The sequence below is a fragment of the Asterias rubens genome, chromosome 2, assembly GCF_902459465.1.
Source record: "Asterias rubens chromosome 2, eAstRub1.3, whole genome shotgun sequence".
NCBI lineage: Eukaryota > Metazoa > Echinodermata > Asteroidea > Forcipulatida > Asteriidae > Asterias > Asterias rubens.
Window position 1 is genome coordinate 6,228,446 of NC_047063.1, and position 24,328 is coordinate 6,252,773.

The window sequence follows — 24,328 nt, forward strand, 5'->3', positions numbered from 1 at the left end:
AGGAGCAGTGGCCTAGTGCAAGGGCTCCCGACTCCATACCCAAAGGTACTTGGTTCGAATCATGGGTGTTCTTTTACTAAGTTTTAATTAAAAATTGTTGATACGAAGGTTTAAACTTATACTCGAACACATGATTAGTAAGAAGGAGCAGTGGCCAAGTGGAAGGGATCTCGATTCCATACCCAAAGGTACTTGGTTCGAATCATGGGTGTTCTTTTACTAAGTTTTAATTTAAAATTGTTGATACGAAGGTTTAAACTTATACTCGAACACATGATTAGTAAGAAGGAGCAGTGGCCAAGTGGAAGGGATCTGGATTCCATACCCAAAGGTACTGGGTTCGAATCATGGGTGTTCATTTACTAAGTTTTAAATTAAAATTGTTGATACGAAGGTTTAAACTTATACTCGAACACATGATTAGTAAGAAGGAGCAGTGGCCAAGTGGAAGGGACCTCGATTCCATACCCGTGGGTACTGGGTTCGAATCATCTGTGTTCATTTATTGAGTTTTAATTTAAAATTAGTGATACGAAGGTTTAAGATTAAACTCGAACACATGATTAGTAAGAAGGACCAGTGGCCCAGTGGAAGGGCTCCGGGCTCCATACCCAAAGGTAATGGGTTCGAATCATGGGTGTTCTTTTACTAAGTTTTAATTAAAAATTGTTTAAACGAAGGTTTAAAATTAACCTCTAACACATGATTAGTAAGAAGGAGCAGTGGCCCAGTGCAAGGGCTCCCGACTCCATACCCAAAAGTACTTGGTTCGAATCATGGGTGTTCATTTACTAAGTTTTAATTTAAAATTGTTAATACGAAGGTTTAAACTTATACTGGAACACATGATTAGTAAGAAGGAGCAGTGGCCTAGTGGAATGGATTTCGATTCCATACCCAAAGGTACTTGGTTCGAATCATGGGTGTTCTTTTACTAAGTTTTAATTTAAAATTGTTGATACGAAGGTTTAAACTTATACTCGAACACATGATTAGTAAGAAGGAGCAGTGGCCAAGTGGAAGGGATCTCGATTCCATACCCGTGGGTACTGGGTTCGAATCATCTGTGTTCATTTAATGAGTTTTAATTTAAAATTAGTGATACGAAGGTTTAAGATTAAACTCGAACACATGATTAGCAAGAAGGAGCAGTGGCCCAATGGAAGGGCTCCGGGCTCCATACCCAAAGGTACTAGGTTCGAATCATGGGTGTTCTTTTACCAAGTTTTAATTTAAAATTAGTGATACGAAGGTTTAAGATTAAACTCGAACACATGATTAGTAAGAAGGACCAGTGGCCCAGTGGAAGGGCTCCGGGCTCCATACCCAAAGGTAATGGGTTCTAATCATGGGTGTTCTTTTACTAAGTTTTAATTAAAAATTGTTTAAAAGAAGGTTTAAAATTAACCTCTAACACATGATTAGTTAGAAGGAGCTGTGGCCCAGTGGAAGGGCTCCCGACTCCATACCCAAAGGTACTGGGTTCGAATCATGGGTGTTCTTTTACTAAGTTTTAATTTAAAATTGTTAATACGAAGGTTTAAACTTATACTCGAACACATGATTAGTAAGAAGGAGCAGTGGCCTAGTGCAAGGGCTCCCGACTCCATACCCAAAGGTACTTGGTTCGAATCATGGGTGTTCTTTTACTAAGTTTTAATTTAAAATTGTTAATACGAAGGTTTAAACTTATACTCGAACACATGATTAGTAAGAAGGAGCAGTGGCCAAGTGGAAGGGATCTCGATTCCATACCCAAAGGTACTTGGTTCGAATCATGGGTGTTCTTTTACTAAGTTTTAATTTAAAATTGTTAATACGAAGGTTTAAACTTATACTCGAACACATGATTAGTAAGAAGGAGCAGTGGCCTAGTGCAAGGGCTCCCGACTCCATACCCAAAGGTACTTGGTTCGAATCATGGGTGTTCTTTTACTAAGTTTTAATTTAAAATTGTTAATACGAAGGTTTAAACTTATACTCGAACACATGATTAGTAAGAAGGAGCAGTGGCCCAGTGGAAGGGCTCCCGACTCCATACCCAAAGGTACTTGGTTCGAATCATGGGTGTTCTTTTACTAAGTTTTAATTTAAAATTGTTAATACGAAGGTTTAAACTTATACTCGAACACATGATTAGTAAGAAGGAGCAGTGGCCTAGTGCAAGGGCTCCCGACTCCATACCCAAAGGTACTTGGTTCGAATCATGGGTGTTCTTTTACTAAGTTTTAATTTAAAATTGTTGATACGAAGGTTTAAACTTATACTCGAACACATGATTAGTAAGAAGGAGCAGTGGCCAAGTGGAAGGGATCTCGATTCCATACCCAAAGGTACTTGGTTCGAATCATGGGTGTTCTTTTACTAAGTTTTAATTTAAAATTGTTGATACGAAGGTTTAAACTTATACTCGAACACATGATTAGTAAGAAGGAGCAGTGGCCAAGTGGAAGGGCTCCCGACTCCATACCCAAAGGTAATAGGTTCAAATCATGGGTGTTCTTTTACTAAGTTTTAATTTAAAATTGTTTAAACGAAGGTTTAAAATTAACCTCGAACACATGATTAGTAAGAAGGAGCAGTGGCCCAGAGGAAGGGCTCCCGACTCCATACCCAAAGGTAATGGGTTCGAATCATCTGTGTTCATTTAATGAGTTTTAATTTAAAATTAGTGATACGAAGGTTTAAGATTAAACTGGAACACATGATTAGTAAGAAGGACCAGTGGCCCAGTGGAAGGGCTCCGGGCTCCATACCCAAAGGTAATGGGTTCGAATCATGGGTGTTCTTTTACTAAGTTTTAATTAAAAATTGTTTAAACGAAGGTTTAAAATTAACCTCTAACACATGATTAATAAGAAGGAGCAGTGGCCCAGTGCAAGGGCTCCCGACTCCATACCCAAAGGTACTTGGTTCGAATCATGGGTGTTCATTTACTAAGTTTTAATTTAAAATTGTTAATACGAAGGTTTAAACTTATACTGGAACACATGATTAGTAAGAAGGAGCAGTGGCCTAGTGGAATTGATTTCGATTCAATACCTAAAGGTACTGGGTTCGATACATGGGTGTTCTTTTACTAAGTTTTAATTTAAAATTGTTGATACGAAGGTTTAAACTTATACTCGAACACATGATTAGTAAGAAGGAGCAGTGGCCAAGTGGAAGGGATCTCGATTCCATACCCGTGGGTACTGGGTTCGAATCATCTGTGTTCATTTAATGAGTTTTAATTTAAAATTAGTGATACGAAGGTTTAAGATTAAACTCGAACACATGATTAGTGAGAAGGAGCAGTGGCCCAATGGAAGGGCTCCGGGCTCCATACCCAAAGGTACTAGGTTCGAATCATGGGTGTTCTTTTACCAAGTTTTAATTTAAAATTAGTGATACAAAGGTTTGAGATTAAACTCGAACACATGATTAGTAAGAAGGACCAGTGGCCCAGTGGAAGGGCTCCGGGCTCCATACCCAAAGGTAATGGGTTCGAATCATGGGTGTTCTTTTACAAAGTTTTAATTAAAAATTGTTTAAAAGAAGGTTTAAAATTAACCTCTAACACATGATTAGTTAGAAGGAGCTGTGGCCCAGTGGAAGGGCTCCCGACTCCATACCCAAAGGTACTGGGTTCGAATCATGGGTGTTCTTTTACTAAGTTTTAATTTAAAATTGTTAATACGAAGGTTTAAACTTATACTCGAACACATGATTAGTAAGAAGGAGCAGTGGCCTAGTGCAAGGGCTCCCGACTCCATACCCAAAGGTACTTGGTTCGAATCATGGGTGTTCTTTTACTAAGTTTTAATTTAAAATTGTTAATACGAAGGTTTAAACTTATACTCGAACACATGATTAGTAAGAAGGAGCAGTGGCCTAGTGCAAGGGCTCCCGACTCCATACCCAAAGGTACTTGGTTCGAATCATGGGTGTTCTTTTACTAAGTTTTAATTTAAAATTGTTAATACGAAGGTTTAAACTTATACTCGAACACATGATTAGTAAGAAGGAGCAGTGGCCAAGTGGAAGGGATCTCGATTCCATACCCAAAGGTACTTGGTTCGAATCATGGGTGTTCTTTTACTAAGTTTTAATTTAAAATTGTTGACACGAAGGTTTAAAATTAAACTCGAACACATGATTAGTAAGAAGGAGCAGTGGCCCAGTGGAAGGGCTCCCGACTCCATACCCAAAGGTACTTGGTTCGAATCATGGGTGTTCTTTTACTAAGTTTTAATTTAAAATTGTTTATACGAAGGTTTAAACTTATACTCGAACACATGATTAGTAAGAAGGAGCAGTGGCCTAGTGCAAGGGCTCCCGACTCCATACCCAAAGGTACTTGGTTCGAATCATGGGTGTTCTTTTACTAAGTTTTAATTTAAAATTGTTGATACGAAGGTTTAAACTTATACTCGAACACATGATTAGTAAGAAGGAGCAGTGGCCAAGTGGAAGGGATCTCGATTCCATACCCAAAGGTACTTGGTTCGAATCATGGGTGTTCTTTTACTAAGTTTTAATTTAAAATTGTTGATACGAAGGTTTAAACTTATACTCGAACACATGATTAGTAAGAAGGAGCAGTGGCCAAGTGGAAGGGCTCCCGACTCCATACCCAAAGGTAATAGGTTCGAATCATGGGTGTTCTTTTACTAAGTTTTAATTAAAAATTGTTTAAACGAAGGTTTAAAATTAACCTCGAACACATGATTAGTAAGAAGGAGCAGTGGCCCAGAGGAAGGGCTCCCGACTCCATACCCAAAGGTAATGGGTTCGAATCATAGGTGTTTTTTTTACTAAGTTTTAATTTAAAATTGTTTAAACGAAGGTTTAAAACTAACCTCGAACACATGATTAGTAAGAAGGAGCAGTGTCCAAGTGGAAGGGATCTGGATTCCATAACCAAAGATACTGGGTTCGAATCATGGGTGTTCTTTTACTAAGTTTTAAATTAAAATTGTTGATACGAAGGTTTAAACTTATACTCGAACACATGATTAGCAAGAAGGAGCAGTGGCCAAGTGGAAGGGATCTCGATTCCATACCCATGGGTATTGGGTTCGAATCATTTGTGTGTTTATTTAAAATTAGTGACACGAAGGTTTAACATTAAACTCGAACACATAATTAGTAAGAAGGAGCAGTGGCCCAGTGGAAGGTCTCCCGACTCCATACCCAAAGGTAAAGGGTTCGAATCATAGGTGTTCTTTTACTAAGTTTTATATTCTGGTTAAAATGCTGTCATACAGGGACAAAATTAAGGTACTAAAATCCCATCGTTCTGCATTGGAGGGCCTACCCCTGTTCGTAGTTGACGACCTCACGGCGAAAGATAGAGCAGAGAGATACAAATGGAAAACTGAGGTGAAGAAACTGTACGACCGCGGAACAAAGTTGCGTTTCTTTGCGGGTTTTTGGCGTAACTCTACGGGAGCTCAACACAATTTTGACTAAAAAAACATCGTTTCTTCATGAACAATAATTCAATTGTGGAGCCATATCCAGACCTACTTTTCCAGTAATAAGGTATTTTGATGTGTTGACCTTCTTCAGAGGTGTAGTTGGTCCTTTAATAAGTTATAAGTCATATATTCATTTGCTGTTCACGTTTGGTTAATTATATAACTTCTTTTTGCTGTGGTATTTTTCATAATCTGGTTAGGGTAGTTTTCCCTCGTTTTTCTACCTATCTGCCTGGTTTGCGTTAAACGTGGGTTTCAGTCCGTATTGCTTCCCTTTGTTCTTATTATTTTTTTATTTTTTTTTTGCGGAGTTCCCAGGGGTCTTTTCAATGGCTAAATTCCATTTAGCTTTGGTTTTTGGACGGGTTCATCAGTTACGTCACGGGTCCTTTTTGGTCCATGGGGGTGGGGTTGGGTTTGGGTTAGTGGTTTGGGGGAGGGTTTTTTGTCCAACCTTGTTTTTGTTTTTTTCTGCCAGTGGCCCTTTTTTTGCTGTTTTGGGGGGGTTTTGGTAATGTAAAAACCCTGGAGGAGGAAATATTCAGTACTAGTAAAACCTTTTTTTCTGTACAATCAAAGCTTTCGTGTATACGATATGTAGATAATGTTAAGGCTATTGTGTTGGTTACATGGAATGTCAGTTTACTTTCTATTAATGCCTTTACTATTTCTTAAATGATTGTAGATGATTAACGGTCAAAGTACTTATATAAAGCAACGCCAGCTCCTATCCATAGCCTCTATGAATTGCCGTGGTTTGGCTGATCACACAAAAAGGAGGGATGTTCTGCATTTTTTGAAATCCAAGAAACATTCCATTTATTGTTTGCAGGACGTCCATTGGGACAAAAATATTGAGAGTAGAGTAAGAGCTGAATGGGAGCTGGAATGCTTTTTTAGTTCTTTTAAAAGCAATGCTAGAGGTGTGGCTATTTTGTTTAACAATAATTTTGAGTTTAATGTCCATAGGTCTTCCAACGATCCTAATGGTAATTTTTTGGCTTTGCATATTGAAGTGAGTGACATGAACATCACCTTGATTAATATTTATGGTCCAAATAAGGATGAGCCTTTTTTCTACGATGGTATTAGCGATACTATTAATAATTTTGATAACCCCCACACGGTTATTTGTGGGGACTGGAACTTGGTTTTGAACGATAATATTGATTGTATCAACTACGTGAATATCAATAACCCGTTAGCTAAGAAAAGAGTTCTCAGTCTTTGTGGTGAGCATGATCTTACTGACCCCTGGCGTATTCAGAATCCTACTACTGCTAGTTACACTTGGAGGTGGCACGATTCAGTGAAGCAGTCTAGATTAGACTTTTTTCTCATCTCTTCAGAGATGAACTCTAAAGTCACCGGTTGCGATATTAAGCCAGGGTATCGTACAGATCACTCCTTAATAGACATTCAGTTTGACTTCAATCAAATGGATAGAGGGCCAGGTTACTGGAAATTTAACAACGCCCTTCTTTCTGATACGGTGTACGTTGATCAAATTAAAAATGCTATTAAAAAGGTTGTAGAAACTTATGCAGCCTTTCCCTATCTGCATTCCAACTTGGTTCACATCCATCCAAATGACATCCATTTCACTGTTAATGATCAGCTCTTTTTTGAAATGCTATTGTTGGAGATAAGATCAAAAACAATCTCTTACGCTTCGTGGAAAAAGAAAAGCAATAATAAGAGAGAGTCCCACATTGAGACAGTGATTCAAAATCTTTTTTATCAAATTTCTCAGGGGGACTTAACAGTCACCGAAGAGCTTAAGTCAAAACAAACTAAGCTTATTGATCTGCGTAAAAAGAAAATGGAGGGTGTTCTTATTCGATCTAAGACCCGCTGGATAGAAGAGGGTGAAAAACCATCACGGTATTTTTTGAACATGGAAAAACGCAAGATGATTAATAAAACTATCAGTTCTGTTGTCAGAGATGACAACACTTATGCTAGGTCCTCCTGTGAAATCCTAAATGAGTCTAGGCTTTTCTATAAAAAACTTTATTCCGAGGCTGAAAACTTGAACGACAGCAATTTGAGCTGTGTTTTTAATGGAGTTCCAGTTCTCTCGGATAAACTGCGGGAGAGTCTGGAAGGTCCTTTGTCATACCATGAACTCCTAAATGCCCTAAAGGGGAGCAAAAATGACAAATCTCCAGGTTCGGATGGTTTCAGCTTCGAATTTTATAAGTTTTTCTTTTCTGATATTGCATGGTACCTGTTGCGTTCTTTAAATTATGCATACTCCTCAGGGAGTCTTTCAATTACGCAACAGTATGGTATTGTTACGATGTTGCCTAAGGGGGACAAGCCACGTCAATTTCTTAAAAATTGGAGACCTATTTCACTTTTGAATACCTCATATAAACTAGCCTCTTCTTGCATTTCTGATAGACTTAAAAAAGCTCTTCCTTTCATTATTCATGAAGAACAAAGGGGTTTTCTTAGTGGCCGGTATATTGGAGAAAATATTAGGCTGATGTACGACTTGCTTAATTTTACAGAAAACAATAATATTCCCGGTATGTTTTTGTTAATTGATTTTGAAAAAGCCTTTGATTCAGTTTCACACAGTTTTATTTTGAAGGTTCTTGAACAATTTAATTTTGGCCCTTCCATTCAGAAATGGTTCAGTGTTTTTTATAGCGGGGCGAAAGCTTCCGTTCTTGTGAATGGTTTTCTTTCCGAATCTTTTAAGATTGAAAGAGGTTGTAGACAGGGTGATGGTTTGAGCCCCTACCTATTCCTTTTATGTGCAGAAGTGTTTGGAATGTTGATCCGAAAAGACAAAGTGCTTAAAGGCATAATGGCTAGCGGTTGTGAATTCAGACTTTCCCAGTATGCTGATGATACAGTTCTTTGTTTAGACGGCTCAGAAGGCTCCTTTGAAAAGTCCTTTGAAATACTTGCGGCCTTTGCTAGTATGTCTGGCTTAAAAGTCAACATTGACAAAACTAATGCAGTTTGGATTGGTAGCAACAAAGGGCGTAAGAAAGGGATTTGTGAGCACATCAAAGTTAACTGGGTTTTGGCTGAAAACTCTTTCAGAGCCCTTGGTATAGACTTTAACACTAATCTTGCTAGTATGGTGAATTTGAACTACACCAAGGTCATTTCTGCTATTAAAAGTTTAATTGAGCAGTGGTCTAAACGTAACCTAACGGTGCTGGGGAGAGTTACTGTAACAAAGTCGCTCCTTTTATCTAAGCTTACTTTTCTTATTTTAACTCTCCCCAACCCGCCTAGCAATGTTATCAAAGAATTAGACTGTATGTTCTATAACTTTATATGGAAAGGGAATGACCGTGTGTCCAGGAACCAGATGATTCAAGGCTATTGTCATGGAGGAGTTAAAATGATTGACATGCATTCGTATATAAAAGCCCTTAAGGTCACCTGTTCCGCAGATTTCTAAATTCAAATAACTTGGGTTGGGTCACTCTTTTTTTGAAGATTTCGAACATTTTTATGATCCTCTAGCACTCGAGGGAGGCCACCAGGCATTGCTGATCTATTTAAAAGGGGCCGCAAATCAAAACCATTTTTGGATTGATGCTTGGTGCAGCTTTGTTAAGTGTCATATACCTGCCAGTCAAATTGACGCTTTGAAAAATGTGTTGTGGCATAATCAGAATATTATGGTCGGTAACAAACACATTAACTATAAACACTGGGCCAAAAAGGGTGTGAACTTCGTGTGTGACATTTTTGACTCGCAAGGTGTGGCTCTTTCTCTTGTGGCATTTCAAAGGAAATTCAGGGTCAGACAATTTTTTTTAGAGTACGGGGGTGTGGTCAATGCAATCAAACATTCCTTCCGTAATGTACTGAATGGAGAAACCTCAGAAATTGCTCGCCCTTTTTTACCATTTCATTTTGAGACTTTGTTGATGGATATAAAGGGCTCCACCGGTCTGTACAGTGTTTTCACCTCCAGCAAAAAAGTTGTGCACAAGTTTATTGTTAAATGGGAAGACAAAATTGGCGTGATTTTTCCGATTCCTCAATGGCACATTTTCTGTGGTTTACCCTTTAACTGTACATGTGACACCAAGTTACGTTGGTTCCAGTTTAGATTGGTGCATAGAATTCTGGGTGTAAATTCCTTTCTTTCTAAAATTGGTCGGAAGAATTCTAATCTCTGACTTTTTGTAAAATGGAAGAAGAGACACTAGTGCGAGAAACAGCGTCCTCTGAAGTGACGTAGTTTGCGAAAGAAGTAATTTTCCAAGAATCTGATTTTGAGACCTCGGATTTAGAATTTAAGGTCTCTAAATGTTTGTTTTCCTTTTCATTAATATTTCGCAACTTCGACGACCAATTGAGGTTTGTTATTTTATGCATATGTTGAGATACACCAAGTTGGAAGACTTGTCTTTGACAACTAAGTGTCCATAGTGTCTTTAACCCTGAGCTTATCCCTTTTCGTGATTACAAGCTGCCCTTCCATGGGCTTTGTATATAATAATCATCTTCGCCATTTTGCTGGCCATGGTAACCGACAGCCTGGTTGAGTAACCATGGAATTGATGGTTCATGTCAATGATTTGCTATGGTACGTATACAGAACATGATTATTTACTTGTTGAAATTTGCTATAATAACAAAATAAACACTTTGTACTATATGTACCTTGATATCATTGGAGACTAAAAAGAAACAACGGCAAAAAAAAATTCCTTTCCAAAGAATCTCGGTTTATTCATGTACATCGTCTAGTATGAAATGTATACATGTATATCACAAAAGACAACCTAACAATGAAATGATGTTTCTCAATATATACATGTACAACCTCATAGTAAATATACATTCTTTCTCCATTTTTGTAAAAGGCACTTCGACATAAAAATAAAACATGATTGTGAATTGAAATACCTGAATTAAGTGAAATTTTAATTGGTTAACAAATGTAACGGCATAACCAAACAACAACTAGATAGTGTTTTGACATTGCAATTTACCAATATTAGACCCATTGAAAAACGCCCAGCGTATTTGCACCCACGTCTCCTGTACCATCTGGTGTGCCAAAAACACGCACAAAAGGATGGTGCACTTGTTTACATGTACCCATCTCCAAACAATGCGCGTCTACCATTTCTTTTGTGCACGTTTTGACACCCAAAATAGCGGACAGGGGGAGACACGCATGTATGAGCGCCGCGCATTGTGCATAGGGTCTATTGGAGTGCCAGGCAATCCAAATCGTAAGCTTCTACCTCTGCCTCAAAGAATGAACACTGGCCTAAAGTGTCTGGACTTGACAGACGCACTGTGGTTAATGTAGTCTTGGTTCAGGACTCTCCTGAATTTGTAACAAGAAAGCGCGCTATCACCCCAACGCGCTATCAACCACGAACCGCTATCAGGACTCTCCTGGATTTGTAACAAGAAAGCGTGCTATCACCCCCAACGCGCTATCAACCACGAACCGCTATCAGGACTCTCCTGGATTTGTAACAAGAAAGCGCGCTATCACCCCCAACGCGCTATCACCCCCAACGCGCTATCAACCACGAACCGCTATCACAGGAGTCTAGGAACATTCGTTAAATCTCCCCCCAAAATCGGGGGGAAACATAATGCGCGTGCGTAGGTTTCCCGCAGAGCCCGCCCCTTTTTTTTGGGGGGGGGGGGAAAGATTTAACGAATGTGCCAAGACTCTCCTGTGATAGTGGTTCTCGGGTGATAGCGGTTAGTGGTTGATAGCGCGTTGGGGGTGATAGCGCGCCCTGTTGTGACAAATCCAGGAGAGTCTTGAACCAAGACTATGGTTAATGCTGTACACTTATGCTGCACAGTATGTGGCTCATTTCATGAGGTGGGACACTGTGATACACAAGTCATTATTATTATTAAAAGTATAACATTACAATTGTTGCACGCGTGACGGATCAATAGTGTGTTGTTTGTACACCTGAGGGGGCAAATGGTATTTGCCCCCCAAGGGTGTATCCAAGGGTGTACAAAACCCATGGAACTCATCACAGTGTGCAAACATTGTTTTGTTATACCATGGCAACATTATTATTCCTCTTCTTGAAGTTCTGTTGTCAACTTCAAACATTATTGTGCGGTCTAGGCATAGTTTAACAAGCAGACGAACAGTTGTTCGTTTAAGAAACAATTCTTCACTGTTCCCTCCAACCTGGGGCTGTTTTGTACAAAGCGCTAGGAATCGATCAATGTGGGGACGATCAAGGTAATGTAAACCGGTTAACAAAAATCATTTTACCCTACGCCAAGCGTTACGCGTATTGGCATCCTTAGCCATGTACATGTAACATGCGTCTTTGTATCAAATCACGTGATTGGTTCTCGACCAATAAACCTTCACAATGTATTACGCTGGTATAACAATCCCCTATAAGTATGAAAGTTTGTTTATGTTTTAAATTGTTTGAATGATGACAAATGTATCACTTAGATTTTCAAGTAACATTGAAACCGTGTCCTTCTGTTAAGTCTGGATTTTTGTTTGACAGCCTTTTCATTACTCACTATGCAAACTTACTTTCTGTACTACAAGGTGCAATGCACCAAGGATATTGAATCATGTCAAATGTATGAATGCTTTTAATGGTAAGGATAAATTAATGTCAAACCCAGTTTCCCAACCGGGTGGCACAGCCCATATTGCAACTCATACGACTCACAACATAAACTGATAATCTCATGGTATCTTAAACAAATGACCATCTAAACTACTCAACGTTAACTTCAGATATTGTACTTTTTATAACACTTGGTGTTTTTTTTCCGACATATAAAATCTACAACCTTCACCACTTATTAGAAAAGAAATATAAAAGCCAGGGGTGTTAGAATATTAAGTTTCCCTAGTTATAGTAAACCTCAAGCCAACCTCTAAATAACATCTTTTTAAGTATTGTTGAAATGAGGTTGTCAGCCAAAGTACTGCCATCTCCTTTAAAGACCCTAGACACTATTGGTTATTGTCAAAGACCAGTCTTCTCACTTGGTGTATCTTAACATAATGCACAAAATAACAAACCTCCAAAGTCGAAGGTGCGAGAGAATAATGGAAGAAAAACACCTTTGTCGCACAAGTTGTATGCTTTCGGATGCTTGAATTCCTGAGGTCTCAAATTTAATTCAAATATTTCAGTGAAAAATTACTTCTTTCTCAACAAAATATGTTGCTTCAGAGGGAGCCGTTTCTCACAATGTTTTATACTATCAACAGCTCTCCATTACTCGTTACCAAGTAAGGTTTTGTGCTAACAATCATTTGGAGTAATTACCAATAGTGTCCAGTGCCTTCTCGTGTGTACATTACTCCTGTGGTAGTATTTGTTGCAGCTCTTTGTTACGAACCACTTTATATTTGATAAGTTTTGAGTATTCTTTAAGAAGCTTCCTCCAATAGCAAGAGATATCCTCCATACGTAGATTATTCCAGATGAAGTCTCTCCCTCTAAAACACACAAATCAATAAATATTATATTACAGTGATACCAGGTAAAAGATTGTCATCATCATCACACATACTCTATGTTCCCAAGTTACGAAGACCATGCCTTTACCAGCTGCGCACCTTGTCTCTAGAATTTCTTGCCAGACGAGCTGAGGGACAAACCTGATATGTCAATATTCAAACACAACCTCAAGACTCATCTGTTCAATTTATCTGCTTGCTAGCATCCGGCGCCTTTGAATGGTACCATTCCAGATACTGTGCGCCTTATAAATTGTATGTTATTATTATTCAATATGAACCACAAGGGAAACTGACTGGGTAAATTTGTAAATGATTTTTGGGGTTGAACAAAGAATTGACTAGAGTGGGATTCGAACCAACGACCTCCGGATTAACGTGCCGGCGCTCTGGGTGTGATCCCTGGCTACACGGCAGTTAACGGTTGTATGGCTTCTGACTGGCACCCCCGAACAAAGATATTGACAAAATAGGGACACCGCCAATATAGGGCTAGATAGCTCAGTTGGTAGAGCGCCGGCACGTTAATCCGGAGGTCGTTGGTTCGAATCCCACTCTAGTCAATTCTTTGTTCAACCCCAAAAATCATTTACAAATTTACCCAGTCAGTTTCCCTTGTGGTTTATATTGATATCTGAAACAAAAAGTCGCATCCCCTTAAGGTGATCCCCTAGCTGCCGCTTCCCAGGTTGTATCGTAATTTGGGTGTGATCCCTGGCTACACGGCAGTTAACGGTTGTATGGCTTCTGACTGGCACCCCCGAACAAAGATATTGACAAAATAGGGACACCGCCAATATAGGGCTAGATAGCTCAGTTGGTAGAGCGCCGGCACGTTAATCCGGAGGTCGTTGGTTCGATTCCCACTCTAGTCAATTCTTTGTTCAACCCCCCCCAAAAAAAGTTATTATTATTCATTAGATTATGAATGGTGTGTTGCAAACACAACTGCCTCGCCGACAGAAATCTCATTCATCATTTGTGGCGTGTCGTGCCCAAGTAGATCAGACCACCAAACTCAAGCTCTGGTGTTTCAGATCAGCAGAGTGTGGGGTTGAGTCCCAGCACAAAATTTTGCTTACAAGACTAAGGTTACCGTACCAGCTAAACTAACATGTCGCAAGTACAATTTGTGACTGGTATCCTGCTCATTTCTGCTTAGCATAAAGGTGTTGGGAATTTTTTTTCTGCTTAAGCAGCTGTACGAAATAGGGCCTCAAACCAGTTTGATTTATCATAAAGATCATAATGCAATTCAATCTAGAAATAATTAGTTTTGAATCACCAAATGTCTTAAGGCCAACAGGGTTCAGTCCTGACATGTATCGAAAGATTTGGTCATAGCTTACCGTTTAGCTATATCCCTTGCAACTTGATCATTGGCTTTTGCAAATTCTATCAAATTCCTGTACAGAGAAAATCAATACACACAATTTAAATTCTAAAACCCATCACTACATACTCACTCACATATTACTGGAACTGATTACACTGAAGAAACAAGTGCTGGTAAAAGTTTTCACTTTAGCAATCATTAAGACACCAATGTATGGGAACAACCAACAACACTTTCAGCAGTTTCCAAAAACTCATTAAAGTTTAAACCCCTGGTTTTAAATAACATGTTGGGTGTGGATTAGACTGGAGGATATTGATGACAATTGAAAAGTTTGAATCCAATAAAGCTACATGGTCTAATTAAAGATATAAATCAGCATTTATTTGGTTTGACTTCAATACTGACAAAGTCTAAGTTTAGTCTCAACAAATCATCTTCAAGCTGATGCTCATTGTCCACAAAGCTCTTAATGGCAAGGCTCCCCACTACATTTCTGAACTGCTTCAAGTTTACACTCCATCAAGCAATCTTCAATCAAGTTCCTTGCTTCTCCTCATTGAACCCAAGTCTCCTCACTCATTGGGTGACAGGTCTTTTTCTTCAGCTGCGCCACGCATCTGGAACTCTCTACCACTTAATCTTAGATCTTGTCTTTGTAGCACAAAACTCAAATCTCTTCTCAAAACATATCTTATGTCACAGGTTTTCAAGGACTAATTTTGTTGTGTCTTTTTTTCTTTGTTTTTGTTTTTGTTTGGTCTTTGGTTTGTCTGCCCCTTGAACACCCAGCAGGGTGGATATCTGCGCATTACAAGTCTTATTATTATTATTATTATTACCTGGCAAGTAGATACACACATGGTGTTACCGCATATCCCAATAGTTATTTACAATTCCCTCATAAAGGTGCCCTTTACAAAAGAGAGAACCTTGCACCTTCAAGAAAGAAGCATCAGGCTTTCGATTCAAAACTGCTTGTCTTATAAAATCTCAGATAGTTCATACACATAAATTTGGGGTTTCAAAACCGTTGCCATAACAAATGTTTGCATAAAACTGATATATATTTACCTGGTTTCTTTGAGATCCTTAGACACGGGTATATAATGCACCCATGGTTTGAGAGCTGGGTAGAAGAATTCCAACCACTCATCACCAACATGGAATACTAAAGACTCGCACAGAAACAGATGCTTCAAGCGGAAACTGGCTGCCACACCACGGAAATTAAATAAGTACCTGAAATACAAAATAGTTCAGTCTATTTAACATTGAATTGGAATGAAAAGACCATTTTTAACCATTACATGGTGCTTTAAAGTAATTGGTTCCATACTTCAAAATATAGCTCCACAAACCTCGCAGAAAATATAGTGTTTTGATTGCTTTATAAATTTACTTTACGAAGGTTGGAGTTTTTACTTTCTTACTTTAACTTGCAGTGAGCTTTCAAGGCTGACCTCTTTGGCTGGTGGCAGATACAGAGACAAACAAACAAACAAACAGAAACGGACAGACAGACAGACAGACAGACAAGGAGATATGTAAGACGGATTGGAGTTCTTACTTTCACTTGCAGTGAGCTTTCAAGGCTGACCTCTTTGGCTGGTGGCAGATACAGAGACAAACAAACAAACAAACAGAAACGGACAGACAGACAGACAGACAGACAAGGAGATATGTAAGACGGATTGGAGTTCTTACTTTCACTTGCAGTGAGCTTTCAAGACTGACCTCTTTGGCTGGTGGCAGATACAGAGACAAACAAACAAACAGAGACAGACAGACAGACAGATAGACAGGCAGACAAGGAGATATGTAAGATGGGGCTGGACTTCTAACTTGTACTTGCAGTGAGCTTCAAGGCTGACCTCTTTGGCTGGTGGCATATACAGAGACAAACAAACAAACAGAGACAGACAGACAGACAGGCAAGGAGATATGTAAGATGGGGCTGGACTTCTTACTTGTACTTGCAGTGATCTTCAAGGCTAACCTCTTTGGCTGGTGGCAGATACAGAGACAAACAAACAAACAGAGACAGACAGACAGACAGGCAAGGAGATATGTAAGATGGGGCTGGACTTCTTACTTGTACTTGCAGTGATCTTCAAGGCTAACCTCTTTGGCTGGTGGAAGATACAGAGACAAACAAACAAACAGAGACAGACAGACAGACAGGCAAGGAGATATGTAAGATGGGACTGGACTTCTTACTTGTACTTGCAGTGATCTTCAAGGCTAACCTCTTTGGCTGGTGGCATATATAGAGTGTCCTGGTGAATGACAATGAAGAGTAAATTCAATTCATTATCATCAGGCATAATATTTGATCCTTAGAAATAAAGTAAGAAAATTTTCTTGAGTACAAGGGCTGACCTACTAGTTCACAGGAGTAGGGTTTGATGGATTCTTCAGTCAATTTAGTCACAGTCACAGTGGAAGAAAAAAATCAAACATGTCCATAGTGGGAACACGACTTAAAGGAACAAGTTGCCTTGGATCGGACGAGTTGGTCCATAAAAAACGTTTGTAACCGATTGTTATAAAATGCATGGCTGAAAAGATTTTTCAAAGTAGAATACAATGATCCACACCATTTTGCCTAGAAATTGCGTGGTTTTCCTTTTACTTTGCGAACTAATAGGGGAGTCAAAAATGGGAGTCAAAAATTTGACTCCCACTAATGGCCGACTGTGTTAGTCGACGAGGTAAAAGGAAAACCGTGCAATTTTGAGTGATACTTGTGTGGATCATTGTATTCTACTTTTACATCATCTTTCTACCCATATGCATTTTATAACAAACGGTTACAGAACGCTTTCCAAAGACCAACTCAACTGATCCAAGGCAACGTGTTCCTTCAAGTGCAATAAGGACTTCTGTTGCTACTAGCTCAGAAACAATCCAACTTACTGCATCTGATTTCCATGCTTGATTCTTGGTGTACTGTGCATCTACAAGATCCCCATCATCTCTAGAGAGTATAACCAATGGATCCCTTTCTGCAGTCGTCCTATCAACATCAACAAAATAATAGTATGGCAGGGTTAACAATATTAGGTGATTTGAGGCATCGATGGTGAGGTATCAATATATATTTGGTTTGCGGTAGACTATTTTTCTTTGAGAACTTGTCTTGCTTTATATTCTACTGCCGCAGAGTAGATTTTCGAAATTCTGGGAACTTCTAATTTCTAAAAATTTCTTGCTTTTTTACTACTACCTGACTACCTGGGCGGAACAAGATGACTAGAGCAAGATAATTGAAATGTTGAGAGCAATTAAGAACTCAATATATATTTGGTTTGTGGTAACACCATGTATGTATCTACTTGCCAGGTAGAGTTTGTTCTTTGCTTGTTATAGTCATCGTCAGTCTCCTGACGATGACTAGAGCAAGCTAGTCAAAACGTTGAGACCAACCCAAGAACTGACTCCGCGTTAGTACCGTTAATTACGATCCTATAAGCTAAAAAAGTAGTCCCAGCCTATTTCTATACCATCCGCCCAGGTAAAAAGTAGGACAATTCTTTTCAGAAGTGAGAAGTCTCATGAACAATCTACTCCGCGGTAGTAGAATTAAGCAAGACAGTTCTCAAAGAACAAACTCTACCTGGCAAGTAGATACACACATGGTGTTACCACAAACCAAATATATATTGAAACCTCACCATTTAATGCCTCAAATCCTATATAATTAAGAACTCTCTCCGCGGTAGCTAAGTTAATAACGACAAGCCAAAGTAGTAGTCCAAGCCAATTTTCTATACCTTCTGCCCAGGTAGTAGTTAAAAAGCAGGACAGTTCTTTTCAGAACTGAGAAGTCTCCCAAACATCCGATAAATCTACTGCGCCGTAGCAGAATAAAGCAAGACAGTTCTCTAAGAACAAACTCTACCTGGCAAGTAGATACACACATGGTGTTACTGCAAACCAAATATATATGTCCCCTCAATCCACTAAAGCTGAAGTAGTAGTCCCGGCTGATTGTCTACATGTACTTCCTATCAAGTTCTGTAGGTGATCATAAATGTGGTAGGATGGCCAAGGTAATACACTTGGGCTTTGGTGCAGCGAATCGTATTTATCAATTAGGGAGGTCGTTCTGAGGTCAAATATTTAAGCTCTTGGACTATTCCTGGGGAAATGTACAGGAGTTTCATCAATTCATCAAGTGGAGTGCCATGTAGAAGCTCAAGCCTGCCCAGTGATTTTTGTCCAGATGTTTTTGATCCAGCATGCAAGAGCATACTTCCTCAGCGCTGATCAAGCCGATGTCTTTTTTCAGGTTAATATAATACCGAAGTCTTATATAGCGCACGTATCTGCAGATACGTAACAAGGTACGCAAGGCGCTGGGTATATACAAACTTTCAGAAAGATAGGTAGTTGCAGTGACGAAATTTGAGACCCAATTATTTAGCAGCTTATAAGGGTTTTTAAAAGGTACTACAGCGCATACAGCAGCCGCAGCCACAGCCAGGAACACCGGGGCGAACCTTTTTTTTTTTTTTACATGCGTTACACAACACATGGGACCAACGGCTTTACGTCCCATTCGAAGCACGAAGCAATGGTTAAGTGTCTTGCCTAAGAACACAAAAGTCACGGCTAGGGATTCGAACCCACACTCTGCTGATCAGAAACACCAAAGTTTGAATTCGGTGCTCTTAACCGCTCGGCCAAGACACTTCCGTGTCTATGAAGGAATGACGGCAAACTTGAGGCGACATTCGCAGATCTTTTCAGGAGTTTAAAGTGAACAAAATGTATTCATGTTATGTTGAAGGAAATGCTACAAACTAACCTGGAACCTCTAAAGAAAGCCTTTGTTTCCTTCTGCTCCCATGGGATGTCTTTTGCTTCCCTGTCAATCAATCACAATCAAGTACATTCACATCGGATTCATATATACCTGAGAATATAGCTCATGCATTCTGATTGGTCGAGAGGAAGATCACAAGGCCATCTTTAAACATGTGAAAACACGGCCTGAGGAAATCGAGTCAATTATTCTTCCTGGGGCTAATGTTATCAAGAAAATGAAAGTCTCAATTGTGTACATATTTTTGTTAACTGAGCTGTAGTTTTTTTTTTTTTTTTTTCTAATGTCAGCTTCATTTAATAGTAAAGGTAATTTGGAAATTGATTTTAACATTGTTTTATGATGAACAGTTAACCAGTTAAACATCCCAACCCTAGCTTTGTTACACATATTGTGTGTACCCCACCACACATGTGGTTTGTGGTTTAAAAAAAAAAATTGTTAAGTATTTTGACATTTTTGCTTTTTTAGAGGTCAACTCATAACTTTAGGATTGGATGAAATGGGTATAAACAGCTTAAAAGTTAAAGAAAATAAACATAAACAGGCCTGGAATTTCATCTTTGAAAGGGCAAGGCCATTTTCGCTTTGAAAAAGGCTCTTCCATTGGAAAATCTTCGGGAAACTTTTGAAAGGGCACCAAGGCCAAGACCAGGGCAATGGAGGGAGAGTGCAATTTCACTTTGAAAAGGGCACTTCCATTAGAAAATTTATGGAACAATTATGAAAGGGCACCAAGGCCAAGCAACGAAGGCCTTGTGGCCTCCATGAAACTCCAGGGCTGATAAATGCACACCCCTATGTTTATGCGTAAAATAAAACTCAATGCATACTTATCAAGTGACTCTCTGAATAGGTCCCATCGCCCAAGGCCAGTAGGAAACAACGGCCATACAGCTGGGCCTCCCTCCCAGAAGGTCCAGGCAGGATACATGATGTCATAATGCTGAGAATCAACCTGGGCACATAACACAAACAAGCTGAGTTAAAGACAACTTGCTTGTCAATAGTTTCTTATGTTTCTCAGAGTGCAAAGAAAGACACACACTGTTGCTTTTTTAAAAGTCTACAACCGTCCAGTATAGATGGATAACACATGTCGTCAAAGACCACAATCTTTGACGACAATCATTGAAAATTGGTACCTCTTCACGCGTGCACATTTTATCAAAGATGGCGGTCAAAGCAATGGCCATTGTAATGAAATGTTGTAAGATGCATACAAAATAATAGTAATTCCACCCAAGGTTTTTGAAAAGGTTGACTTGATGCAATGCTGAGGTATTGCATAACACCAAGTGGGTAGGCCTACCTACTTGCTAGGTAAAATGTTCTTTTGAGAACTTGTCTTGCTTTATATCATATTTTCCTGATGATGACTAGTCGAAACGTTGAGACCAATTAAGAACTCACTCTTCAGTCGTGAAGTTAATAGAAGTCCCCTTGAACCACTAAAGCGAAAGTAGTAGTCTCGGACGATTTCCAATCTAGCACCCACATAGTGGTTAAAAAGCAGGACAGTTCTTTTCAGAACTGAGAAGTCTCCTGAATTCCGAAAATTTAATCCGCAGTAGTAGAATATAAAGCAAGACAAGTTCTCAAAAGAAAATAATCTACCCAGCAAGTAGATGCACACATGGTATTACCGCAAACCAAATACATGCACCAGTGTCCATATAAAGTGTTACAAATCATTGATGAAAAGAAATGACTTACTTTACTAAATGATAAAACTGGCTGAGGAGTCGTAAACTTCTGGCTCTGAGGCCAATCTCGCTCATTCAGAATAAACTCCATATCTGGTAACTTTTTAATGATTTGCAGAATAAAATGCTCAATACCTGCACATCTGTAACCAAAACAGAATCATTGGTTACATAGAAAACTTAGCAGCAATATGAATATGAACTGTGCATCAATATTCCAAGGAAGGTGTAACATTTCAAAGAAGGATTGATTGCAAAGTTAATATTCCAAGCCATTTAAATTGAAGCCAAAGTTTATTCAGCCAAAGCCCAGCCCATCCTTACATGGGCGAAGTGTTTTTAAACTGCGAGTGCAATCTGATGATTTGGTTAATGAATGCTGTGACCTACACCCCCTCCAATTAATGATCTAAGGTTGATAAAGGATCTTATTGTGTGTTAGCCTAATGGCAAGGATCTACTTGGATATTAATGATAAGGATCTTATAAAGTGTTAATGGCAAGGATCCATTTGGGTGTGGTGACCCATTTAAAAGCAATGTACTACATTGTGTGTTAGTAAATGTTCATTCTTATAATGGCATAGGAAACAAAAAACTTTCTTCAAAAGGGAACCGTGTTGGCTGACATACTTCTCCATAATTGCTTAATGTGAAAGAGCCAAGGATCTGCAAACTAACCTTTATGCTAAGTTGATGTAAAACCAACTCAACATTTTACTAATAAGAATTCTCGTTATGGTGTATAAATGAACACAACATCAGGCCTGTATGCTTCGTTTTAAAAGGGGCAAGAAGGGCATTTTCTCCTTGGTAAAAGGCACCCTATGAGGACATTGTAAATTTCTACTGGATCATTTCAAGGGCACCAAGGCAATGACCAGGGGGCACGGAGGCAATCACCTTCGTTGCCTCTGTGAAGTATAAGGCCTGCAACATTTTACTTTTATGAGAATTCTTAAACAAAACTAAATTGTTAGTTCAGGACAAAACTTGGTCTAGTTGATTTTTAATTGACTTCACTTGCCGAATGAACCTCCTAATGACCAACTAAGAAAAAGACTTTGTAGAACACTGCAACTATTCCAAAAATAAATTAATACTCCCAACCTATGATGATGATTGAGACATGCATGGTAGAAGTTTGAAGGGAAAGGTTTGTTTATTTGAAATGATAACGTATTGCCCACCTTGCAGAAAACATGCATTTCTTGCTGCGATACAGTTTGTGCTTGATGATCTGGTAGTGATTACCTATTCCTTTGGTTAGCGCTGCTTTAAAAACATCTTCACTTATGCCTCCTTTTTCTCTCCAAACGGCTAAATCCCTGTTTAAAACACTTAAACCAAGAATGTAAAATATATGGATTAGAACAATAACAAAGTACTGAGCATGATTACAATTATTACAAAGGCATAGATGAGATTTCACAAATATAAAAATTCCCCACAAATGGCTTGCACATGCAGTCCTGGGTTCACCCATAACTTGTTGTTGTAGTTGTAGTGAGCTTGGTTACGTAATAAACCATCCACCCATGACCGAGGCTTGGCCGCTGCACTAGGGCGACCAAGCCACGACATCAATCGTAGTCCTGATTTCAACGTGAGTGCCTGCCTCAATTTATTGAGTGTGTTCCACCCCCACTTAGGAAACAACAGTGCGCGACTCGCCCCTCCAGCCGAGGACTTCTTGGGTAATATACCTAGATACAACATAGTTTAACAGGTCCCAATGTTCGATCGAATACGGGTGAGACTTGCACAGTTTATCGACAGAACTGCTGTCCATTCATTTGTAAAGTACCTGTCATGACAGGTGCAGGTGTCGGGTTCACATTCTTCATACTGGCTCAAAGCAGAATCTACTGCATCTAAGTAGGGTTTCCATCTGGCATCTATATGAGAGAAATCATACAAGAAACACTGTATTACTGTTAACCCTAATTTTTTTAAAGTAATTTAGAAAGTTACACTCAAGGCACGATATACTTTTGGAACTCGTTCCACAAGTTAATGACCATGAAAACTTTCATCCAGCACACAATGGATCACAGAGGTCAAGTGGTTAGACTGCACGACTTGCAATCTCAAGGGAAAAGTTTCTGTATGGCGCCACCACTTTTTCATTTGATATGAAATAATATAGTATCTAATTTACCTCAATGAGATATCTCTTTTTGTAAAAATGAGTGAAAAAGTGGTGGCGCCATACGGAAAGTTATCCATCTCAAGATTGTGGGTTCGAATCCCAGTAACTGATGATTTCACAATTCTAGAATGAATATTTTTATCCTGTTACTGAATCACAATTTTTTTGATTTGTGCAATTCATAATATATACGCTAAGCCAAGATTTGTGAGAGAGACTGGCTGTTGGTAGCTTGGGGTTTATTATATCCCCTTGCCCTGTGGGAGTTTGCCGAGTTCCCTTGATCAGTGTTGATGTGAAACAAACAAACAAACAATGTAAATATGCACGCGCAAACCAGAATTAGCCCCACTGGCACTAGTACGGCCAAGCTCTTCAGGATTTAAGCTTAGGATGCTTGGCTATAGTTGCGATAACGTAACCCTCCTCCCGGCAGCCGGCAGGAGGAGGGTTACATTATTGCATGGAGCAATCGTAACTAGCTTGGCTACACACTGACACAAGGGCAAGTGGGGCTTACGAATTGAAGAACTTAAAATGAAATTGAAAACTGCAGGCATACAATTTTTTAGTAAAAATAGTAGTTTTAAACAATAAAAAGGGCGTTTTCAAATATTGCACTCATCATGAATAAAATTTGACTTTGACTCAATCTCAATTCTCAAGAAGCTCAACTCAACTCACGACTGTCACTTCACTTGTCAGTGTCAGTCAGTGTCAGTGTCAACAAAAGTTATCAAAACTAGATTCACTGCCAGCAGCATTTTTGTTTTGTTTACAGTCCTGACACTGGTGACAGTACTTTTATTATAAACTATATTTCCGCTAAGTATTTACTAGAAAAAGTGGGCCAAAACCCGAGTAAATCAAATGAAAAGTGGATTTGCCCTATTTATGGGATGGGCGGGGCCACACGCCGAATCAGGATCAAGGTCAAGTTCAGATTGATCGATTGAAAGTGCAATTGAATCACCTTGTGGTAAGTATTTCTTCTTTCCAGCTTCAAGGTCGTCTGTTGAGCCACATTCACCACTTTCTGCATTACATTCTTCTGCAGCAAAGACAGCTTGTACGAAAATAAATAGGACAAAAAAGGCGCTAAGTGCAGAGCGCTTAAAATAACCCATCACCATTTTGGACGTAGTAAGGAGTCTCGTAGTAGTAAGTGTGGTGGACGCGTGTACATTTGTTGGTGTCAAAACAATAAGAAGTACTTCCGGTCGGGTCGAAGACTACGTGACAAAGTCGTTCCCAGGTTGTAGTTTATTCATGTTAATATTTGTAAAGGGGATTGATCATTTTAGTTGCAGACAACGGATAAAATTTGCGCGGTTTAGACTAGGTGGCAGACTAATTACAAGCCAATGG

General features: G+C 39.2%; 1 protein-coding gene across 1 annotated transcript; it reads right to left on the reverse strand.

Annotated features, from left to right (window-relative positions):
* Positions 1–12,687: 12,687 nt before the first annotated feature.
* On the reverse strand, positions 12,688–24,118 carry LOC117306971 (protein O-glucosyltransferase 1-like). The gene is made up of 11 exons (XM_033791575.1): positions 23,934–24,118; positions 22,616–22,706; positions 21,999–22,148; positions 20,820–20,952; positions 19,937–20,061; positions 19,086–19,145; positions 17,192–17,291; positions 16,493–16,551; positions 15,347–15,514; positions 14,286–14,342; positions 12,688–12,915 (listed from the first exon to the last, which is right to left on the reverse strand). Exons 1-11 carry the CDS (start codon positions 24,091–24,093, stop codon positions 12,774–12,776), a joined length of 1,245 nt encoding a protein of 414 aa, XP_033647466.1. The 5' UTR covers positions 24,094–24,118; the 3' UTR covers positions 12,688–12,773.
* Positions 24,119–24,328: the final 210 nt, after the last annotated feature.